This window comes from Chelonia mydas, chromosome 3 (assembly GCF_015237465.2).
Source record: "Chelonia mydas isolate rCheMyd1 chromosome 3, rCheMyd1.pri.v2, whole genome shotgun sequence".
Taxonomy (NCBI): Eukaryota; Metazoa; Chordata; order Testudines; family Cheloniidae; genus Chelonia; species Chelonia mydas.
Window position 1 is genome coordinate 105,510,857 of NC_057851.1, and position 20,438 is coordinate 105,531,294.

Consider the following 20,438-nt stretch of genomic DNA (forward strand, 5'->3'; position numbering starts at 1 on the left):
AGGCAGCCATGGTAAGCCATAGTCTTTCGGCTTCTGCAACCTTCATAACAGCAGCGCCCTTCTCTCCCATACCAAGCAAAGCACGTTGAGTTGGCCATTTAGTGCAGTGCTGCAGTTTTCCTGTTAATGTGCAGCAGCAGAAACCAAACTAACCCCCCGCCATCCAATTCTCTGTGATGATTGCTTTACCCCTCACCCCACCGCATGGCTGGTATCAGGGAAGATCCCTGCTAGCCAAACGCGAACAGCTCAGCGCCAATCCCCCCCTCCCACCACGTGGCTAACTGCGGGGAGGATTTCTTTTCAGCCACAGGCAAACAGCCCTTTAGGAACAGCCACCTCTGAGTGTCCCCTTAATTAAATTCCCCTATTTCAACCAGGTTACCATGAACGATATCACTCTCCTGAGGATAACACAGAGAGATAAAGAACGGATGTTGCTTGAATGCCAGCAAACACCGGAACCATACGCTGCCAGACTTTGTCTTGCAATGATACCAGATTACTTGCTACTAGCATGGCATAGTAAAGTGTCCTGCCATGGAGGACGGAATAAGGCTGCTCTCCCCAGAAACCTTCTGCAAAGACTTTTAGAGTACCTCCAGGAGAGCTTCATGGAGATGTCCCTGGAGGATTTCCACTCCATCCCCAGACACGTTAACAGACTTTTCCAGTAGCTGTACTGGCCACGAATGCATCCCAAGTCCTCAGGGCTATTTAATCATTAAAAAACGCTTGCTTTTATAACATGTACTATATTTTAAAAGGTACACTCACCAGAGGACCCTTCTCCGGTTTGGTTGGGTTGGGAGGGTATTTCAGTCAGGGTGATAAAAAGATCCTGGCTGTCGGGGAGAACAGTGTGCTGTGTGCTCTCCTCAAGCTTCTCCTCCTCCTCCTCATCTTCCCTGTCCGCAAAATCCTCCCATCATTGGAGTCCATGGACGGGGTGGGGTAGTGGTGGCGGCCCCCCCTAGAATTGCATGCAGCTCAGCATAGAAACGACATGTCTGGGGCTCTGTCCCGGAGCATCAGTTTGATTCTTTGGTTTTCTAGTACGCTTGTCTGAGCTCCTTGGAGATTTTTTGAATGTTTTGTCATTTCGTCTTTTGGAACAGAGTTCTGATAGCACGGATTCCTCTCCCCATACAGCGATCAGATCCAGTACCTCCCGTTCGGTCCATGCGGGAGCTCTTTTTCGATTCTGGGACTGCATGGTCACCTGTGCTGATGAGTTCGCCTGGCCAAACAGGAAATGAGATTCAAAAGTTTCCGGGGCTTTTCCTGTACACCTGGCCAGTTCATCGGAGTTCAGAGCAGTCACAGTGGTGTACTGTGGAATAGCTCCCGGAGGCCAATACCTTTGAATTGCATCCACACTAACCCTAATTTGAAATGGCGATGTCGATTTCAGCGCTAATCCCTTTGTTGGGGAGGAGTACAGAAATGGGTTTTAAGAGCCCTTTATGTCGAAAAAAATGGCTTCGTTTTGTGGATGGGTGCAAGGTTAATTCAATTTAACGCTGCTAAATCCGACATAAACTCGTAGTGTAGACCAGGCCTTAGACTCCTATGTGCCTAAGTTCCATTGACTTTCAGTGAGACCTAGGATTTCAGAGGACCAGATTTTCAAAAGTATTTAGGCATCTGAAGATGCAGGTAGGTGTCTAGTGGGATTTTCAAAAGTTCCTAGGCACCTAACTAATTTGATTTTAATTGCAGTAGGTGCCCAGGTGCTTTTGAAAATCCCAATAGATGCTATCTGCTTCTTTAGGTGCTTAAATACCTTTGAAAATCAGACTGTAAGTGCCTGGCACTTTTAAAAATGAAATTGAGGCTCTTAAGTCAGTTAGGTGCTTCTGAAAATTTCACTCATGGTCTCTTTCATCCTGCACTGTCTGCTGTTAACAAGATGTCTCCATCAATTTTTACCCTGCGCTCTATTTTGGTGTGTGTTTTGTTTGTGTGGGTATGTTGCTATCTTTATATATTTTTAAATACTACAAATGACTACAAAGCTATTTATTTTTAATGAAAAATAAACTTAATTAAAATGTGTGCCATGATTTTTTCCCCAACCTAAAAACACGACTTTGCATTTTTTGCTGTGACAATCAGCCGAAATGATGATTTTGTTCCTGTTTATAACAGGCCATATTAACTTCTTTTAAAGCTGTTTTCCCATACAGTTAGGGCACCGCACAGGTTATGCTAAGCAATATTATTGCTGAGGATATTGGTTACTGTCTGACTAATAAAATAAAGAATATTTCCAGTTTGTGAGATCTGAAAAAATAACCCTTTTTTCTAGCAAAATCAAAGAGTGTGCAGAGTGTTTTTGTTTTGTTTTTAATTTTACATTCGGTACCAGAATGGATGTATTCTTAACTGTGCTTTCTCTTTTTCTAAGTGTTGGAAAGGAAGATTTCGACAAGACAAAGCAGAGAGGAGCTGATAAGAAAGGGAGTTCTGAAGGAAATACCTGAGCAAGGTGATGACAAATAACCTAAAATTTAGATCTTAAACTCTAAGCATGGACATTATTATCATGTTGTTCCATTTTATAATGAATATCAGCTATCCAGCTATAAAAAGGCAGATTTGGCGAAACACTGGCAGCAAGTGGGAGAGGCAGTTTGACCAAGTGGATAGGGCACCAAACTTGGAGTCTGGAGACCTGGAGTTTGTTCCTGGTTCTGCTGTTGACTTGCTGTGTGTTCTTGGACAAGTTACTTAACCTTTCTGTGTTCTCTGTAATACTTAGCACTTTTGTAAAGCAAATTGAGTTCTGTAGATGAAAAGTGCTAAGTAATTAATGTTACTTTTTGGAATCAGTGATTCAGAGGATATTTTGAGTTGAGCAGTTCTTTCCAAAACAGCTGGAGGATGATATGGCGATTATGGATGAGAAAACTAAAAACTTTGGGGCCCTGCCACTTACCATTTGGGGTATCAGAGTAACAGCCGTGTTAGTCTGTATTCGCAAAAAGAAAAGGAGTACTTGTGGCACCTTAGAGACTAACCAATTCATCGGATGAAGTGAGCTGTAGCTCACGAAAGCTTATGCTCAAATAAATTGGTTAGTCTCTAAGGTGCAACAAGTACTCCTTTTCTTTTTGCATTTGGGGTATGTGTATACTGCAGTTAAAAACCCATGGCTGGCCCATGCCAGCTGACTGAGACTAAGGGGCTGTTTAATTGTGATGTAGACATTAGAGCTCAGGCTGGAGCCCAGGCTCTAGGACCCTGCAAGGTTTTGCGGGGGGTCCCACGGCTCAGAGTGCAGCCTAAGCCCAAATGTCTACATGGCAATTAAACAGCCTCTTAGCCTGAGCCCTGTGAGCCCAAATCAGCTGACACGGGGCAGACACGGGTGTCTGATTGCAGAGTAGAAACATCCTGTGTGTCACAAGTGTAAACAAAAGCAAGCAACTCAACAGCTGGTGTTTCCAATATTGAGAGGTAGCAGGTGCAGTATCTCACACACACCACCACCATCACACATGCTACATTCAAATAGCAGAGGCATAAGGAGCTTTGAGGAAAACTCCCTTTGTTTAAAAACACAGCCAGGTTTAGTAAATGGTAAACATAGCAAGATGTATTATGTAAAGCTTGTGTAAAGCATTGTTACCTAACTCCGATTATACCTGAAGGTTTTAAGCAGTATGCACATCTCTCTTTAAAATGTTGTTTGTTTCTGCTGTTCATAGTGGTAGTGTTTGTACTATTCTTGATTTAATAAAAAAAAATCTAGATCTAATATAATCTTTGTCTAATATAATTTTAGTAACTGCAATGCTTTTCCATCTCCTAAAATTAATCCATTTGTCATGAAGACTAAAAAGACAACAGTAAAAGGAACTGACTAAGAATCTAGTGGACTATAAAAGTCTTAGACGACAGGTTCTGATATTTCTAAAAATAGATTTCCACTAAAAAAAAGAGTTTTACTCTGACTGACCCGAGGAATCAGTGTAATGAATGTTAGGTGTGAAGTCAGGGATAGCTTAATATTTATATTCCCTGCAGCTTCATATACATTAATATTTAGAAACGGGGGGTTATTTTTATATCTGCTAGTGCTGGGGCATGTCTCTAGACACCGTTGCAGGGTGTGTATCAGAGCATGACACTCAGCACATCTGGGTTTTAAGCTTGTCTTTGCTACTCTCTTGTTCTGTGGCTTAGAACAAGGAACTTAATTGCTCTGTGTATCAGTTTACTCATCTGTAAAACCAAATTTTTAAAAATACTTTTCTTTTGTGGTGCTGTAAGGCTTAGTTGATTGATGTTTGTAAATTGCATTTTGGTGGGAAAGGGCAATAAGTGCAATGTTTTTTAATCTCTAACTTTGATTAGAACAAGATTTAAAATAAATGAGCTAAAAATGGACACACAAAGGCAGTTATTTCTTTAGCCTGCCTTTCTTCCCCCTACCCCAGAGTTAGGGTGACCAGTCAGCAAATGTGAAAAATCAGAAAAGGGGGTGGGGGGATCATAGGAGCCTATATAAGAAAAAGACCCAAAAATCGGACTGTCCTTATAAAATTGGGACATCTGGTCACCCTACCCAGAGTACTCGGTATTCTGTTGTAATACACATTAAATTCTCATTCAGATTGGGTCAGTACAAAGAGAAAAAAGGATAGGAAGGTGAAATATTTCTCCCCTGTTTAAGAAGGGGCATCTGTTAATTTCTATGCTTTCTAGAATGCTTGTTGCTTTGCATGTGATAAACATGTATGTTTTAAAGAGCAATCTAAAAGAAGACAGAGTAGACGCTTGGTGCTCTGAGAAAGAAGGCACACAAAGATAGGAGAGTAAAAGTTGGAAGGAAGGGAATGGTTAAGCAGGATGGAGAGGAGGAAGGGATGAGCACAGAGATGTAGACAGGTAAAGGAATTGCCTTGAAGGTGAGAATGAGAAGTCTGAACCAGATGTGGAAGGTGGTCAGGGGAGTGGCATGATAAGGCCAATCAGTGAGGGAGATAATTTTGGTCACAGCATTTTGTGTAGCTTAAAGAGTGGATGGGGGGAAGTGGTGAGGCTAGTGAGGACAAGTTTATAGCAGTGAAGGCAGCAGGTGAACAGCCTGTGGGGGAAGATATTTAACTTTGGAGGTGGAGAGGAAAGTATGGGTTTATGACAGTCTCAGTATACGAAGGACTGAAGGAGAGACAGAGGAGTCAACTATGACAGCACAGTGAAAAAGAAGGTTGTGGAATTATCAGCAGTAATGAACAAGGAAGGGAGAGGAATTTAAGAAAGTGGAGTTCTGTTTTTACCACATTGAGTGGGAGCAGGTGTCTCGATAGCCAGAATGATAGAATCAGAGTCATAAGACTGAACAATGGGGGAGATCAAGGATAAAGACCAAGATTTGAGATTCATAAAGATGGTAAGAAAAACTATGTAAGAGGATGAAAATAAAGGGAAGGCAGGGTAGGACAAGAACTGAATGCCACAAGACTCCAGCAGAGCAGGAGGAGGAAAAGGAGCTATTGAAAAAGTCAGCAAAGCAGCAGTTGGAGACAGAAGACGAGAATTGAGATAGAAAAAGTAATAAATTTTAGTAAGGAGAGAATTCAGGAGGGGAAAGGCAGGAGGCACTTGAGAAGAAAGGTAAAAGAGAATGTCTTAGAAATGACCAGAAAGAACAGAGTTGATTATCTTAATAAGGACAGTGAAGTGGAGGAGTGGAAATCAGATTGTAGTTAGTCAAGGACAGCATAAGTAGATAATGTCCTCCAGATGTTTGGAGGCAAAGAGTGAGGAGCAAGATGCACTGAAGGGAGGGTGTGTGTGTTAAGGACAGGTTCTTAAAAAGATTGAGGAAACCATAGTTAAATATTAGTAAGTAAAGATAATCTGTTATAAGAGGTAGGGCAAAATTTGGTCTGCATAATCTTTATTACTTGTCTGATGCATGACTTAGAATTCATCTTGTGTCTCAAGGTTCAGTTTGAAGGGCGGGAAGTTGGATGATAATAATCTATGTTACTTGTTAACTGGGCACATGTGATCTGGAAGTCACAAACTCAGTGAATGGAGAGCCTTATAACATACTATTACAGAGTTGGTTAGAGTAGAACTTTATCAAAATGTTTTATACATAAAATAAATTAATGTGAAATTGTGCTTTTCTTTCATGGAAACTTAAAACCTGAAAAATCACTGAGTTGACAACAAATGGAGAACTAGCTCTTGAGCAGGCTGTAAAATTGGATAATGGCTTTTTAATCTTCATTTTAGCTGGTGATGTAACAGTAAATTTTGAAACCTCAAATGGGCACACCATAACAATCAGTGAAGAAACCATCCAGGAAGAAAATGTAATAAAGACCACAGAAGACAATGGCTCCTTATCAGCCAACGCGTCTGCTGTGGAAGGAAAAAAAGAAGATAAAAAAGGTAAACAAACAAATCTTCATATTCTCACAAACCTTTATGGGTCATAAAGGGGAAAGTGGTCTGAGCACAGAAGTGGGAGTCAGGAAGTTCTGATTTCTAATCCCTGACTCCAGTGCTGAGTCCATTTCTGGCTTCAGGCAAGTTTCTATTTCAGATTCTCCTTCTGTAAAATGGGGATAATAATACATAGTGTAAGAGTGCATCCTTACTTCATGGGTACCCCCTCATTGCTGGTCCCAGCATTGCACAGAGCTCTTGTCTCCGGCACTCTCTATAAGGCTTTTCCTCAAACCTGCAACTGTCTAAATCCTGCTCCGGGCATACTTGGCTTGTCCTTCTGGTCAAGTCACATGAAAGTCTAAAGCCTTTCTAAGGAAGCATGAGTTAGTCCAAATGGAGGTTCAAACAAGTCTTCAAACTAATGGCCCTTCCACCTCTCTCACTAGTTCCCCTGTTATATCCTGTCTGTTAAGCCTTAGCCCAGAGCTTCTCCCCCCACTAGAGAGATCTCTCTCTCATAACTGAGCTCCCTCAGGCTACTTATAAGGCCTAATTTTGCCTTCTCTAGGCAAGAGGTAATTAGTTAATCACTTCCCCAGTTGTAGAGCATGACTAATTGGGGTTCTTCCCCTTGCCTTGAGCGGATGGTGGTTAAGCCCCTTTATACATACTCATTAGCCTTTCGGGATTGTTGAAGAAATTAGTTCATGTGTACAATTTTCAAAAGTGCCCAGAGTGATTTATGAGCTTATGTCTCGGTGTCAAAAGTAACTTGGGAAGCTAAATCCCATTGACTTTCAGTGAGTCTCAGCCACCTAAGTGTCTAAATCACTTTTGAAAATTGAACTTCGGCTCATAAGTCACTTAACGTGCTTTTGAAAATTTGATCCCATGTCTGTAAGGTGCTTTGTAGAAGGCAACATATACATGCTAAATATTATTATTAGGCCAAATCATGAAGTCAGTTTAGCTTATACTGTCTTCACTCAAACTTCTATTGACTTCATTAGAAGTTTGATGGAATAAGGAAGAGTAAACACGGAGTGAAGATCACAGGATTTGTCCCGTAATTGTTGTTTCTTTTCCAACATATCTGGTAATGCACACTGCTATTTCATTGTCAGTGAAAATTACTCTTGAATTACAGCCTGTTTGTTAGACTTTCCTGAAAAGTATCAGGAATGCAAAGGGTCAGGATCTCTTTATTTCTGGATGTTTGATTTAACAGCCTTTCCAAAATATTCTGGTAGGCTTGTCTAGTGAGAAGTGCTCCTCAGAAGGTTGAGTGTGTCAATTCAGCTAATCACACAAAAAGTTTGGATCCTTCTCCAAACTGTGCAAACCTTTTGGAGCTGCAAAATGTGGCTGGAAATCTGAGAACTGGCTTTCTTGTGAGATTTCCAGTACTTGCTGCCCTCAGTTGAGCCAGAAAAACAAGACCAGCCCTTCTCATGGTATTTTGGCACATCCTGCTTCTGGTCCCAGCCAGGACTAGGAATGCAGAGATTCAGTAGAATGGAAAATAATGGGAAGGGAAAACTCACCAAAAAAGAGTTCACATTGATTTTGGGGCTAAAGATTATGTCAATTATTATTTTATCCTTTCCTACTCCGGGGTTTTCCTTGAAACATTTAAGAGCAAAATAACATTTTATTTTAATTGTGATTTGATCCTACATGGCTGATCCTGCAGAATTTAGAGTTCTAGTTAAAATAGAAGGTTCAAAGTCTACATGTGTTTGCTACCTTCTGTACCTACTGTGACTGCGTTGTAGAGAGCCATTCCAAACCCTTGCCACAAAAGCTATCTGAGAATTGAGGAATACGTAACTATGATACCTCTTCTCTCCAATTCCTCTGAAAAATTGAAATGCTTTGGGGAAGCGATGTAATAAAAATAAGAAAAGTGGGATTTTTATCTTCTAGTTTCAGTAAAGTTTTAGTAGTATTACATAGGGGATATAAAGCGCTTTGAATTTGAATAGGACAATGGAAATATTAGAGGGCCAATCCTGCAAGAAGTGGTAAATGCACTCCTCCCACTTGCTGAGCAAAAGCAGCATACTCACTGGTGTTACTCTTGACTTACACCACATTAAGTAAAAGGACAGTTGGGCCTATTGACTTCAGTAGGAGTTTAAGGGAAATGATGTGCTCATGGCCTCAGAAAGAGTCTGTGTCAGAACTGGAATTGCAATGCAGGAGTTCCTGACTCACTGTCCTGTGCCCAGGTCATGGAACATGCTGCTCTCTCTGATGACAACTCTCACTCCGTCATAAGAATCAAAATATGAGAGCTTCAAAGTTAGCTCAAAAATTCAGGGTAACATATTCAGGAAGTACAATCCCATGGAAGATACTCTTAACCATTTTAGAGGTACTGTACTTGTGCATAAATCTTAAAGGAGAGTTTTTGCCTACTTGACATGCATATGAGGACTGGAGGCAGGATTAATTCCTTTCATTTAGTATCAGGGCATGCTGCAGTAATCAATGTTGACAGACCAAAGTGTTTTTAAAAAATCATGAGATTTAAAAAAATGTGGAGGGGTCTTTCTACATGTCTTCTGGATTTTGAGACTGTAGAGTTCATGTTTTCAAGTTTTCCCTACAACCAGGAGAGCTAGGAACTTTTCAAAAAAAAAAAAAAGTGAGATTCTCACAAGACTCCAGGATCTGGGGCTTTTAAGAAAAACAACAAATATCACAAGACTCTCAGTAAAATTGCAAGAGTTGGCAACACTGTGGAAAATGGAATATGTTAGGAGTTAAAGGAAGAACCATCCCATGGTGATCTGTAGAGTTAGAGAAACAGGGGCAAAGAATAGACTGAAACATACAATGTAAAATGAATTAAGCAAAAGTGTATGAAACAAAAAAAACCTTCCAAGTTGTCCTGTGTGCTGCCAAACAATTCTATAAACTATAAACCCATCTGCTGCTTGTCAGTTTACAGATGCTTCTAACATTTTGTGAAAAAATTCCCTTTGGCAGCTTAATAATGTAACTGTTGCTATTTGAAATAATGATAGGGTGTCAGTCATCCAAGTGGCATGTTTAAAAGGAAATTCCTCCCTGGCATAAGGATAATGAGGAGCTGCTGACAGTTTTTACATGCAACGGGTAATTGATTATTGAGCCTTTGCAGATGCGAAACCTGGATAATGTTATAGATCATTTATTTACTCTGTGAACTCCAGTGTTTTTTAAAAGGAAAATGACCCGGCACCTTTCAAGGAAAATGAAGAGCTTAATTATGGCTGTCCTGTGTAGGTACACGGGAGTGGAGAAGAGGGAATAGGAAGCTTCTAAGTACCTCCCCACTCCAGTTCACCCACACAGAAGGCAGATGTAATTGGGTTGCTGGAGCTATGGAAGTGCTAGGCAGAGAGACTGCCAGTCTGGCTCCAGATTGGGCAAAAGTGTGGAGGAGGGGTATAGCCATGGACTTGTGCTTTCCCCTCCCCCTCATGTGCACTGTCCCACCCACGGACAGGAAGCAGCACTAGGGAGAGCACAGGTTACACTTGTTGTAGAAAAAGGGTCAGAATTGTAACTGCTAAGGACGATCCTCCCATCCCTTCCCCAAGCACTCCTGAGGCAGTGTGCTTACTCCTCACTACACAGCATAATACCTCCAGTGCCCCTGGCAGGATTGCTCTTCCTTCTCCGTCTCTGGCTCACTGGCTTAGTTTAGAACCTTAAGCATTCAGTTCAGTTTAGTTTACAAAACTGATTCAATCTGTTTTTATCCCCGCTAGTTAATTTCACGCTTCGTGGTTTTCTTGGGCTTGAGGAAATATTTGGCTGAATACCCAGGAGCAAGATAGTGATGGGAACGGGGACGGAGAAGTTTAATTTTGCAGCCTGGTAGCCAGCCATGATTATTAGTGCTGTAAAAAACTATAGTAATGTTGGAAGCCAGGGCTGGTGTCTGGATGCTGTGAGACTGAGCACAAGGTTCTGTAATGTTCCTAAGCATTTACAGTAGATCAGCTGAACAATGCTGTGTGTCCTGGTGGATTTCTGCATGTCCCCCGCTGCAGGAAATTTGCATGTTGATTTCCGGCTGGATTTCACAACATCTGTGAGTCTTTTTCCAACGGAGAGTTCTATTCCAAGCTTCAACAAAAGCTCTGCGTTTTAACTCATTGTGATGTAGCTTCTTACCCCTTCTATTTGTCCACCGATCCCTTATCTCCCTTTAATGTAGTTTTTTATTTGAGCATGTAAGCCAGTGGGCTAACTCTCTGGCCCATGAAAAAACACTCTCCAGCTACAGATTTTCAGTTCTGTTTTCTTCAGAGCTTTGGTTTCTTCAAAGTAAAACTATTTAACACAAGTTCAGCATATCAACCACATCCTTTTCCCCTCACCCAGTGACTTCTGCAGGGGCCTATCTACCCCTTAAAGGATTCCAGACCTGTGGAGCCTGAGTCAAGGCAAGCGTCTCTGTTTCCTTCTCGTTCATAAGTTGCTCCCTGCAGAATTACACTCTGCAAACCATTCCACTGAGAGGCATATGTAAACTAGCCTTTCTCCCCTGACCCAAAGACTCCTGCAGATTCCCTTGTACAAGGCCTCTTGTGCACTGTGCTGCTGATACAAGTGGTGACATAGATTTAGAAGTCCACAAGTGGCTACCCCCATGTTCTTAATTAACCATGTCAATGCTCTGTACACAAGCAGCCATAGGGAAAAATTCCTCTTCTTCTCACAGCAGTTTCATTTTTGCAGTAAGCTGTGATAACCATATGCTGTTTGCAACACTCCTTTTCCATAGCATCACCCGCTGAGTTACACTTCTCTTCCTGGAGGGGGTGACTTTGCTGTTGATGTGAATTAGATGCCTGAGTTGCAACTCTAGCTGTTCTCTCTTCCTGAGTCTGCTGTGTTGCTGTTTCCTTGTGGTGCTCCTCTAGCATTAGAAATAATACTGCTAGAACAGTATGAGATAATGCTGTGATAGATTGAGAAAAACATTGGTCTTTCATTATTAAATATCCCCAGCAATTAACAACAAGTTAACAGTAAATTTGTGAATATGCAGGGAGTTGTTTCTAAACATTATGGCCAGAATTTTCAGAAGGGTTTGACAGCCACCATTGGGACCCTGGTTTAAAAAGACTTCAGTTGTCACTTATAAAATAAATAGTCAAATTTTCAAAAGAACTCAGCATATTTGGGTATCACGTCCTTTTGAAAATCAGGCCACAGTGTCACAGTGAAAGCTGCTGGATGGTGAACATTTTGTAAACCTGGACGTCATTTAGGTGTCTACACCGCAGGAGCAGAGCTTTCTCTGGCTCTAGTTGTGGGTGCTCAGCATCAGAACATCTGGCCCTTAGGGAAATATATTCTAAATATAAATGCAATATTGATTGAAGCTCTGAATGAGGCATTAACATTTGCTTTGTTTTTGTTTGTTTCTAAAAGGGTAATTGATGGGTGGATTGTCTTGGTCCAAGTGATTGCTCGCTGTCCGAATCTGGTACAAGGTGATAGTGACTAAAAGTTACTCCCATCTGATGGCTGTTTCAGGTCATTTTATAAAATGTGTTGGTCATCTTGGTCCAGTTCCAAGTGGACGAATGTCCAAATCAGAAAATAGCACCTCATAGCTAGTGCTGGCATACCATGGAAATGGGTATGGAGAAACGGACAGATAGAGTTGGCTCTGATGGCTATTGCTGTTGTCAGTCTCAGCTGAGGTGTCAAAGAATGAATAGTCATTAAGATTAAGTCATGTACAAGCAGAATCACACTGGGAGACTCAGTTAAGAACATAAGAATGGCCATGCTGGGTCAGACCAAAGGTCCGTCTAGACCAGTATCCTGTTTTCCAAGAGCGGCTAATGCCAGGTGCCCCACAGGGAATGAACAGAACAGGTAATCATCAAGTGATCCATCCCCTCTCGCCCGTTCCCAGAGGCAAGGCACACCATCCCTGCCCATCATGAAACAAGCTCAGAAACAGTTTCCTTACCTTGTAAAATGTCTTTTTTTAAGCTTTCCCCCCCCTTTTTTTTTTAGTAGTTTACGTTATAATGCAGTAGTGTACTGTATTTGCCTTTTTTTGGGCTCTGCTGCTGCCTGATTGTGTACTTCCAATTCCAAATGAGGTGTGTGGTTGACCGGTCAGTTAGTATCTGAGGTTCTGCTGTATGCAAAAAGAGATGTGACATGGTCAAAGTGATGGACTAGAGAAATGATCCTTACAGCAGCATTCTGAATAGATATGACTGGGGCAAGATTGCACTCATCAAGACCAGAGAAAATGATGCTGCAGAAATTGAGATGTGAGACAATAAGATTTCTAGTTGTGTGGATGGATGGGACTGTGGTATTAAAGACCAATCTGTTTGTCTGCTTCCTGAAGACAGTGTGGAGCTAATGGAAGATATTTTATTAATTGATTTAAGTTCTGCACTCTTAGTCCAGAGCTGGGGGAATTGAAATTCATGATTTTTTTTAAATGGCTGACATCAGAAAGGGTCCAGTTGGGAATTTCACTGAACCAGCCCTAGGACTGAAATCTCTCGTCTGATTTTTCTCTCCCACTGGCAGCTTCTGTCATAATCTTGCCTTTTAAAAATAGGTGGGCTTCCTTCATATATCTTCTACTGCTGTCTTGATACTTTCTTCCACTGCATCAAAGTAGAAGTCATCATCAAAAAAGGGAAGCTGGGGAGAATTTTGAGGCAGATGCATAGGTGCTGTAATGACTAGGTAGATATGCACAGAAAATGTACTATAAAAGAGGAAAGGAATGTTTAATAAATATATCTCCTCCTTCTCCCTGAGTGTGTCTGATCCAGGAACAAAAAGCAAGAGAGCTGAGAGATAGTTCAAGGGGTCAGTGAGCAAAAGTAGCCCTCAGTTTAATAGTTGTAAAAGGTTGTCATAATGTATCAAAAGTATTAGCAAGAACAGCCAAGTCCATAATGTTGTAAGCTTAGGCTGGAAATAAAGAATGACAAAATCAACAGTTAGTGTAAACTGATTGTACTAGATAACCCAGTAAGTGAAAAGGAATGAACTGTTTGTCTTCATTCCCACAACATGTGAAACCCGATAAGTGTGCATGCTGCCTGTAATTATGACCAATGACACACTGGCTCAAGTTCACCATTGCTAGACCACAGCATTGGTCCTAATCTTTTATCCCTGATCCTGCGATAAAGCAGTGTAATTGTTGTCTAACACGTTATTTGTCTTTCATCTACTAATCTTTACAGTGAAGAAATGCTGCTTATTTTTTGGGAATGGATTAGAGACGTAGTAACATAGAGGGTGGAAGGCAGGACAAAGAGATCCAGAAATGGCCACTTGACATGCAGAGTCTGGTTCTAATATGATCTTAATTGTAAGAGCTGGTACACAGATTGCCACTGATTGCCACAAATAGCTACCTCCAATATCAAAGGTAGCTATTTTTAGAAATACTTTAACTATGCACTTTTCTCCTCTATTTTCCCAAACATTGTGCTTGTCACTAACGGGCAAGTAATACATTTGTGATTTTCAACACATGCTTACTGTTATATAAAGTGTTTTTCAAAAAGGTCAGGAAGGTTACCTTGAGACCGAACAAGTGCTGGGCTAGAATGATGGAGTAGAATAGAATTTCCATCTGGCAAGCACCTAGACACAACCACACGATGCAGAATTTTATGGAGACTACAAAATCTACTTTGATTTAGGAATTATTGATTCTTGACAACACTGCTGGCAGTCACAATCAGAGTCCATGCAAGGGCGGGTGAGTATTCCCATGCCAGATAACATTCCATTTAATTTGGCTTCAGTTCTGCCTGAAGAATAGAGGTACCGTGAGGAAGATGCCTGAATAAAGTTACCATTTTTAGCAAACATGCTGTGGTACAGGAGAATTAGCTGCTGCAGCTGAAATTTCCAGCCACTGCCAGGTTTGGTAACCATTGAACCTGTGACTGTGGAGATGCCCCCGTTTATTGAACAGTCACAAATTTAATACAACGCTATACATTTTGCTGCTCTCAAGGGAAGGAAAAAGAACCTCAGGGAATTTGTTTGAGGGGAGAATGGAGCTCCTGGATTCTAACGCTGACTCAGACTGTAGTTAGCAGACCAATCAGTGCTACTGCAAGTCAAGGGTGGAACTCAGAAACCTATGGGATAGATAAAAATTGAGAGAAGCAGGGTACGTGCTCCATCCTCCATAAAAAGGTTTTCAGTTGAGACTTAGTGTAACATTTCATTGGGGTGATGCATTGTTATTAAATAAGAGAAGAGGAACTCTCTTCCGATTCCCAAGAGGTTAAGCAGCAGCATCTAGCTTGTCATTGCATTTACATTGTGTATGTCTGTGTCAGTCGGCTTCTGTTCACTTTCTTCTTTGTAGAGAGCACTGTTAACTGTCCTGAAAAACCGGCATCCCATGCTCCACTGCCTCCTAAGTCTAAGCCTAAGCCTAAAAAAGCATCAATACCTCCAAAAAATGCTCCTGCTGCTGCCACTGCCACCAGCCATAAGAGTAATGAAGCACCTCATGTTAAAAAAAAAGTCAAGGCTCCTGCTAAGCAGCCCCCTGTCCCACCTCCCAAGCCAACAGGTCACAATGCAAATCGAGAAGCTGGTGAGTACTGGATAGGCAGTGCCACAATGGTGGGTGCATGTGCATGGGGTTGCTTGTGCTAATTATTCTCTGTGTAAATTGTAATTACTAATGAATCTGCACCTTACTAGCTCTCCATTGGGCTCATACTTTGCTGTATAAAAGCTCCTCTGAAAATGGAGAAATCACTTTGCTGTCTAATGTCTGGATATGTGAGATTAAGTACTATACAGAGGTGATGTAGAATACCCAGTTAACTGCAAAAACTGAGGGTAGAGGTGTTGGGAGAAGCTGCAGAGGAAAGGGTGAGTTCCAAGACAAAATTTATCTTCGTTACTCCCCCAAAGCTCTGGGAAATGTATCACTACATATTTCTCCTGGAAATACCTAACATTTCAGTAAATTTTATAAGACTACAAGTTCTCTTAAGAGGGCAGAATCTAAAACCACTAACTTAGCCCTAGAGACTCAAATATATTTGCCTCTAGCTGCTAGAATGATTACAGCTCATTGAAAAAGTCCAACTATTCCCTCAGTTGATGGATACTTTTCAAAGATACAGAATACCCTTATCATGACAAAATATGCTGCCAGATAAATCGCAGATATACCTACCCATTGGGATACTGTTTAGCTATCAGTTAGCAATGATATTGTAAGCAGTCAAGCCTACAACACTAATATCCTTTGACTGAGAGTGGTTATAAATTATAGGGTGACCCAAAAAAAAAAAGTAAAACCACCAGAAGGCAATTAAAACACTAGTGAGTTTATAATCAGTGCACTTTGTTTATGCACGAGGCCAACTGGAAAGCTCATTCAGTGCCTGCATTTTTCTCTCCAAATATATCACCATTGATAGATTGCAGATGTTGGCAGGTTTTGCGTTTGAAGCATGAAAGAAGAATCCTATTGAAGACACTACAAAGCTGCTAAAGTTTTGACAGTCACGTTACCAGAAAAAGTCTCATTCATGAACTTGACATTAACTACACCAGTTACCCAAATGTTCACTTTTAACCCAGAATGCATTGCTTGTATTCCACATTCAGGTGGACAACTAAGTTCTTACAGGGTTGGGAAACTTTCTGACAAGGTAAAGCTAATAGATTTTTTTATAGAAATAAAGCAATGGATTTAGGTGAAGAAGGTGATTAGATCCATATTTTGAATTTAGGTAAATAATTATCTTACTTGTTTGCTTAAAATAGGTGCTATCCTGGGGCCTGATTCTGTCCTCAGTGATTTTGTACAACTCACACTCCTGGGAGAATTCTGTGCCAGAAAATTAAAAATTATGCGCTAAAAAAATTTAAAATATTGCACCAAAAAATACTGCAAAATTCTGCAGATTGTATTCGTCAAAATAATGCAATATAATCACACCAGTTTCAATTGTTTTGGTAAGTTATTTAAACTACAATACAGGAAAAAAGTCACAATAACTATTCAGCATTTCCTAAATACATGAAAGTTAAATGACAAATACTTGGTAACTAATACCCTGCATTCCAGTTATAATCCTGGATTTTCATTTAAATTACATTTCAGAACACCAAACGGAAAAATAAAAGTAGAATGTCATTTTAAGGGCTAGTCTTCACTGGCAACGCTAAAGTGCTGCAGCGGCAGCGTTGCCATGGCAGGGCTTGAACGTGGCTTGTGTAGTCGCGGCGGAGCGCTGGGAGAGAGCTCTTTCAGGGCTCTAAAAAAACACCTCCACGAGGGGTGTAGCTACCAGTGCTGGTGCACTGTCTACACTGGCGCTTTACAGCGCTGAAACTTGCTGCGCTCAGGGGGGTGTTTTTTCCAGTGTAGACAAGCCCTAAATTGCTCAGACTTTTCACACATGAAAGTCATACAGTTTTGCTAATCATTGTCCTGGACCTAGCTGGGTACTTTGGAAAGTGCTTGGTTCTGATTTTCCTGGCATTTTATTGACTGCTTGGTAAATGTTTTATTTGCCCTCAGAAGTCCTTTTATTTTTATTTTTTTTAAATGGGTAACTAAAAATATAATCCCATTATGCCACTTTGGCACAGGAAAAAAGTGAGAGAGCACATAGATCTTCCTAGCTGATTCCCTTACTGTCATTTATAAGGCTTACATCACTCTGGCAATGTAGGGGCCTTAAAACTTTTACAGGTTTTTATGCTCATGGGGGAATTGACTGAGACTGAGAACAGTTAACTAATAATAGAATAATTAACAATGTTACTATGCAGGCAGGTTGCTACATTTCTGCCTCAGAGAATGAGATCAATTAACCATCAACAGAAACATTAACAAAATGTGATTATTTTTACAAAAGCTATTTTCTTTAATTTAAAAACAAACAATTTTCAGTAACATGATACTAATATTTAATTGTTTTTTCAGTTCTCAAGAAGTTATATTTTACTGGGCATGCAGGCTGCTACACTTCTGCCTTTGGGACAGAGTCTTCCTCCTGCATGACAAAAAAGACCTACCCTCCTCCACACCTCTCGAGCCGCAGTATCGAGAGAGAAGGACAGAGTCTCTCTTGCTTGTTGGCCAGCCCCGCCCCCTGACGGTGATCAACATCTGCCCCGCAGGCATGCATGCCCAGTCCCCCTCCCCCTGCAGTGATTTGCGTCTCTGAAGCTGCTCCAGGCACGCTGGAACAGACGCACTGCCTGGGTTGCCGGGGAAGAGACGTGTGTCCCCCCACAGATTTCTTTTGCATTTTTCTGCACGGCGGCCACAGAAATATGCGGGCCAAATGAACTCTGCACCCCCTCATGGGCGCAGAATTCTGTCAGGAGTAACTCCATAAAATTATTTGGATTGCATGAGTATAACTGAAACCTGCATTTGATCTGTTGGCTATTAAAGTAATACAGACTGTGCTAATAATTTATTTCAACATTAGGTATATCATGTTCCTTTAAAAGATGGGAAAAAAATTATCTGTTTTACACTGGTGGCTTTCAAAATATTTAGCACACTATACCTATTGTAAGGCCCCAAGTACACTTATGGCAATACATATAAATAGAGCTGGTTGAAAATAGCGAGTTTTCCATCACAAATTATGATGAAAATAGAAAAAAATAATTTTCTTTTAAATTTTCCATGGAAAATGTCAATTTATTGAAAACTGAAATATCTTGCCCCAAAATTGCAATGCTGCTGTGGTGCCTCATGGGAGTTGTAGGGTTCTCTGGTTGGACTACTTCTCCAATGAGGAACCATGGTCTTGCCTCCTGGAGAGGAGAGGCAATGCATCATGGGAATCCCCAGCCACGATACATCTTAGAATATATAGGCCAGCCAGTGAGCCCAGCCCATGGAGGAGAATGGGGACATGAGTCAGCTGAGCTTCTGTTCTCATGAGGCACCATGGCAGTATTTCCAAATTGGAAAAAAAATCTGGTTTTAGCTGAACTATTTTTATTTATTTATTTAGATGAAAAATTGAAATTTTCCATGGAAAGCAAACATTTTTCACACAAAAAAAATTTACTTAGTTGAAAACCCAATTTTCCATCAAAAGACCAGTTCTGATGGAAAAATTTCAGCCAGCCCTAACAATGACAAGAATGATAATACTTCTGACCCAGCTGAAATTAGGCAGGCGATGTCACAGGGAAACATTCTTGCAGTTTTCCAGCCTGATTTCAAGTCCAGAGAGGTTCTAAGAAAGAGACAAGATTTTTCAATACCCTCACCTTTTGAAGTTTAACCAGTGACCATTATAGATTGATTGTAGATTCTGTTGGGGTTTTTAACTTCAAACATGTGTCTAGCCTCGCTGATTTCAACCCTGTGCTTAATGCTTTACTGGATCAAGCCGTATGCTGGATCTCAGCATCTTGCAGGATTAAGCCCTTTGTAAGCACCCTTCACCTTCACAGAAAGGTTTCTACTAAACATTGAGGAGGAATAAGATACTATTTGTTTCCATTGCAAGTTCCCACTTCTGCCTTTACATTTCTTTTCTTTTTGATTGATTGATTTGTAAATTAGTTACCCCTAAAGCTCTGCTCATATGCAATACCTGCTTTACAGTGAGGTCCTGCTTTTGTGCATTTTACAGCTAGTTTGTGACATAAAGAGAGCAGCAAGTGATTTGCCTAAGGTCACGCCCTATACCAGAGAACCTTCTAAATGTCTGTACCTCATAAAATTGTGTTAGAGGAGAAAATGGCATAATAGGCTTTCTCTATTACTTTCCTGTTTCAGACTTCATGCAGTGGAAGCTGTTTTTGTATCATGAGCTTATTTCACTGAAATAAGTTTGGCAAATAGCTTTATTTTGGTTCCCATCATAATCTACTGTTTTAAAGATACAGTTAAGTGAATTTCTGTTACACATTGTTAGTCTTCTGTTCTACTCTGTAGCAGGAAGGTCTGGTGACCATCTGGCCTAGTGGTCAGCTCATGACTTTACAAGTTCTGCCAGTCAGGTCATCCCAGAGGGAGCCCCAGCTGCAGCCTCATTCACCCCATCATGTTCCAGAGCTCATCACTACGAAGGAGCTGGGGGGAGGCAACATGGGGGGGAACCCACACTCCAACAGATACCAGCGCAGAGCCCCCAGGAGTCTCTCAATGTGGCCAGCCCAGTTACTGAGTTACCCCAAATTATATATCCCCCTGGTCATTTCCTATCAGTCTGTTGCTCTTCAGTTTGGGGCATGGTTGCGGGCTAAGCAGACGCTCCTCAGTCTCTTAGGGTATGTCTACACTGCAATTAAAAGCCCGCAGCTGGCCTGTGCCAGCTGACTCTGGCTAAGCGGCTGTGTAATTGTAGTATAGATGTTCATGCCTTGGCTGGAGCCCGGGCTCTAGGACCCTGTGAGGTGAGAGGGTCCCAGAGGTAACCCGATCTCTGCAATTAAACAGCCCCTCAGCCTGAATCCCAGGAAACCAAGTCAGCTGGCATGGGCCTGCCCTGGGTGTCTAACAGCAATGTAGACATGTCATCAGTGTCCAGTTCAGTTAGTCAATCTGTCTCAGGGCTTTCAACTCTCAAAGAGCGAGGGATCCCAAATCCTCCTTCACAAAGCTGTTGCCACTCCCTGCACAGTTCTCAGCATCAGCCTTGTTTCCTGGTGCCACATGCAGTGCAGTGCAAAACAGTTCATTCCCCCACCCCCTTCCTTCTGGGCTGCCAGTGCCCCTAAAATGTTCCTCCACTGGGAACATGCTTTGCATCTGTTGAGGACCAGGGCCTCCGAGCGCAGTATTCCTCTATTCCCCACCCTGGTTCAGTGTGGGGCCTGTTGATCCCATTCCATACTCAGAATGTTAATCCATTGATCTATTATGTGATTCTTTTTTAAATGCTCCCATTGTCTTAATTTTAGTGCATTTCCCCTTACCAGAAAAAGTGTTTGACTTCACCAGTGTTTTGATTAAAAGGATTTAGTTGTATGTTTTGTTTTGTGTTTAAATGAGAGTC

At 41.3% G+C, this 20,438-nt stretch overlaps 1 protein-coding gene across 6 annotated transcripts in view; it reads left to right on the top strand.

Moving 5' to 3' along the window:
- PHACTR2 (phosphatase and actin regulator 2) overlaps nt 1-20,438 on the top strand; it is a 228,110-nt gene that overhangs the window by 171,454 nt on the left and 36,218 nt on the right. For 3 of the 6 annotated variants that reach the window (XM_037894916.2, XM_037894917.2, XM_007056271.4), the window contains exons 3-5: nt 2,411-2,491; nt 6,256-6,414; nt 14,798-15,031. In XM_037894916.2, the coding sequence (XP_037750844.1) occupies nt 2,411-2,491; nt 6,256-6,414; nt 14,798-15,031 (474 nt within the window). The remainder of the gene's footprint in view (nt 1-2,410; nt 2,492-6,255; nt 6,415-14,797; nt 15,032-20,438) is intronic. The other 3 variants (XM_037894918.2, XM_043543076.1, XM_043543075.1) reach the window with 1 other exon arrangement.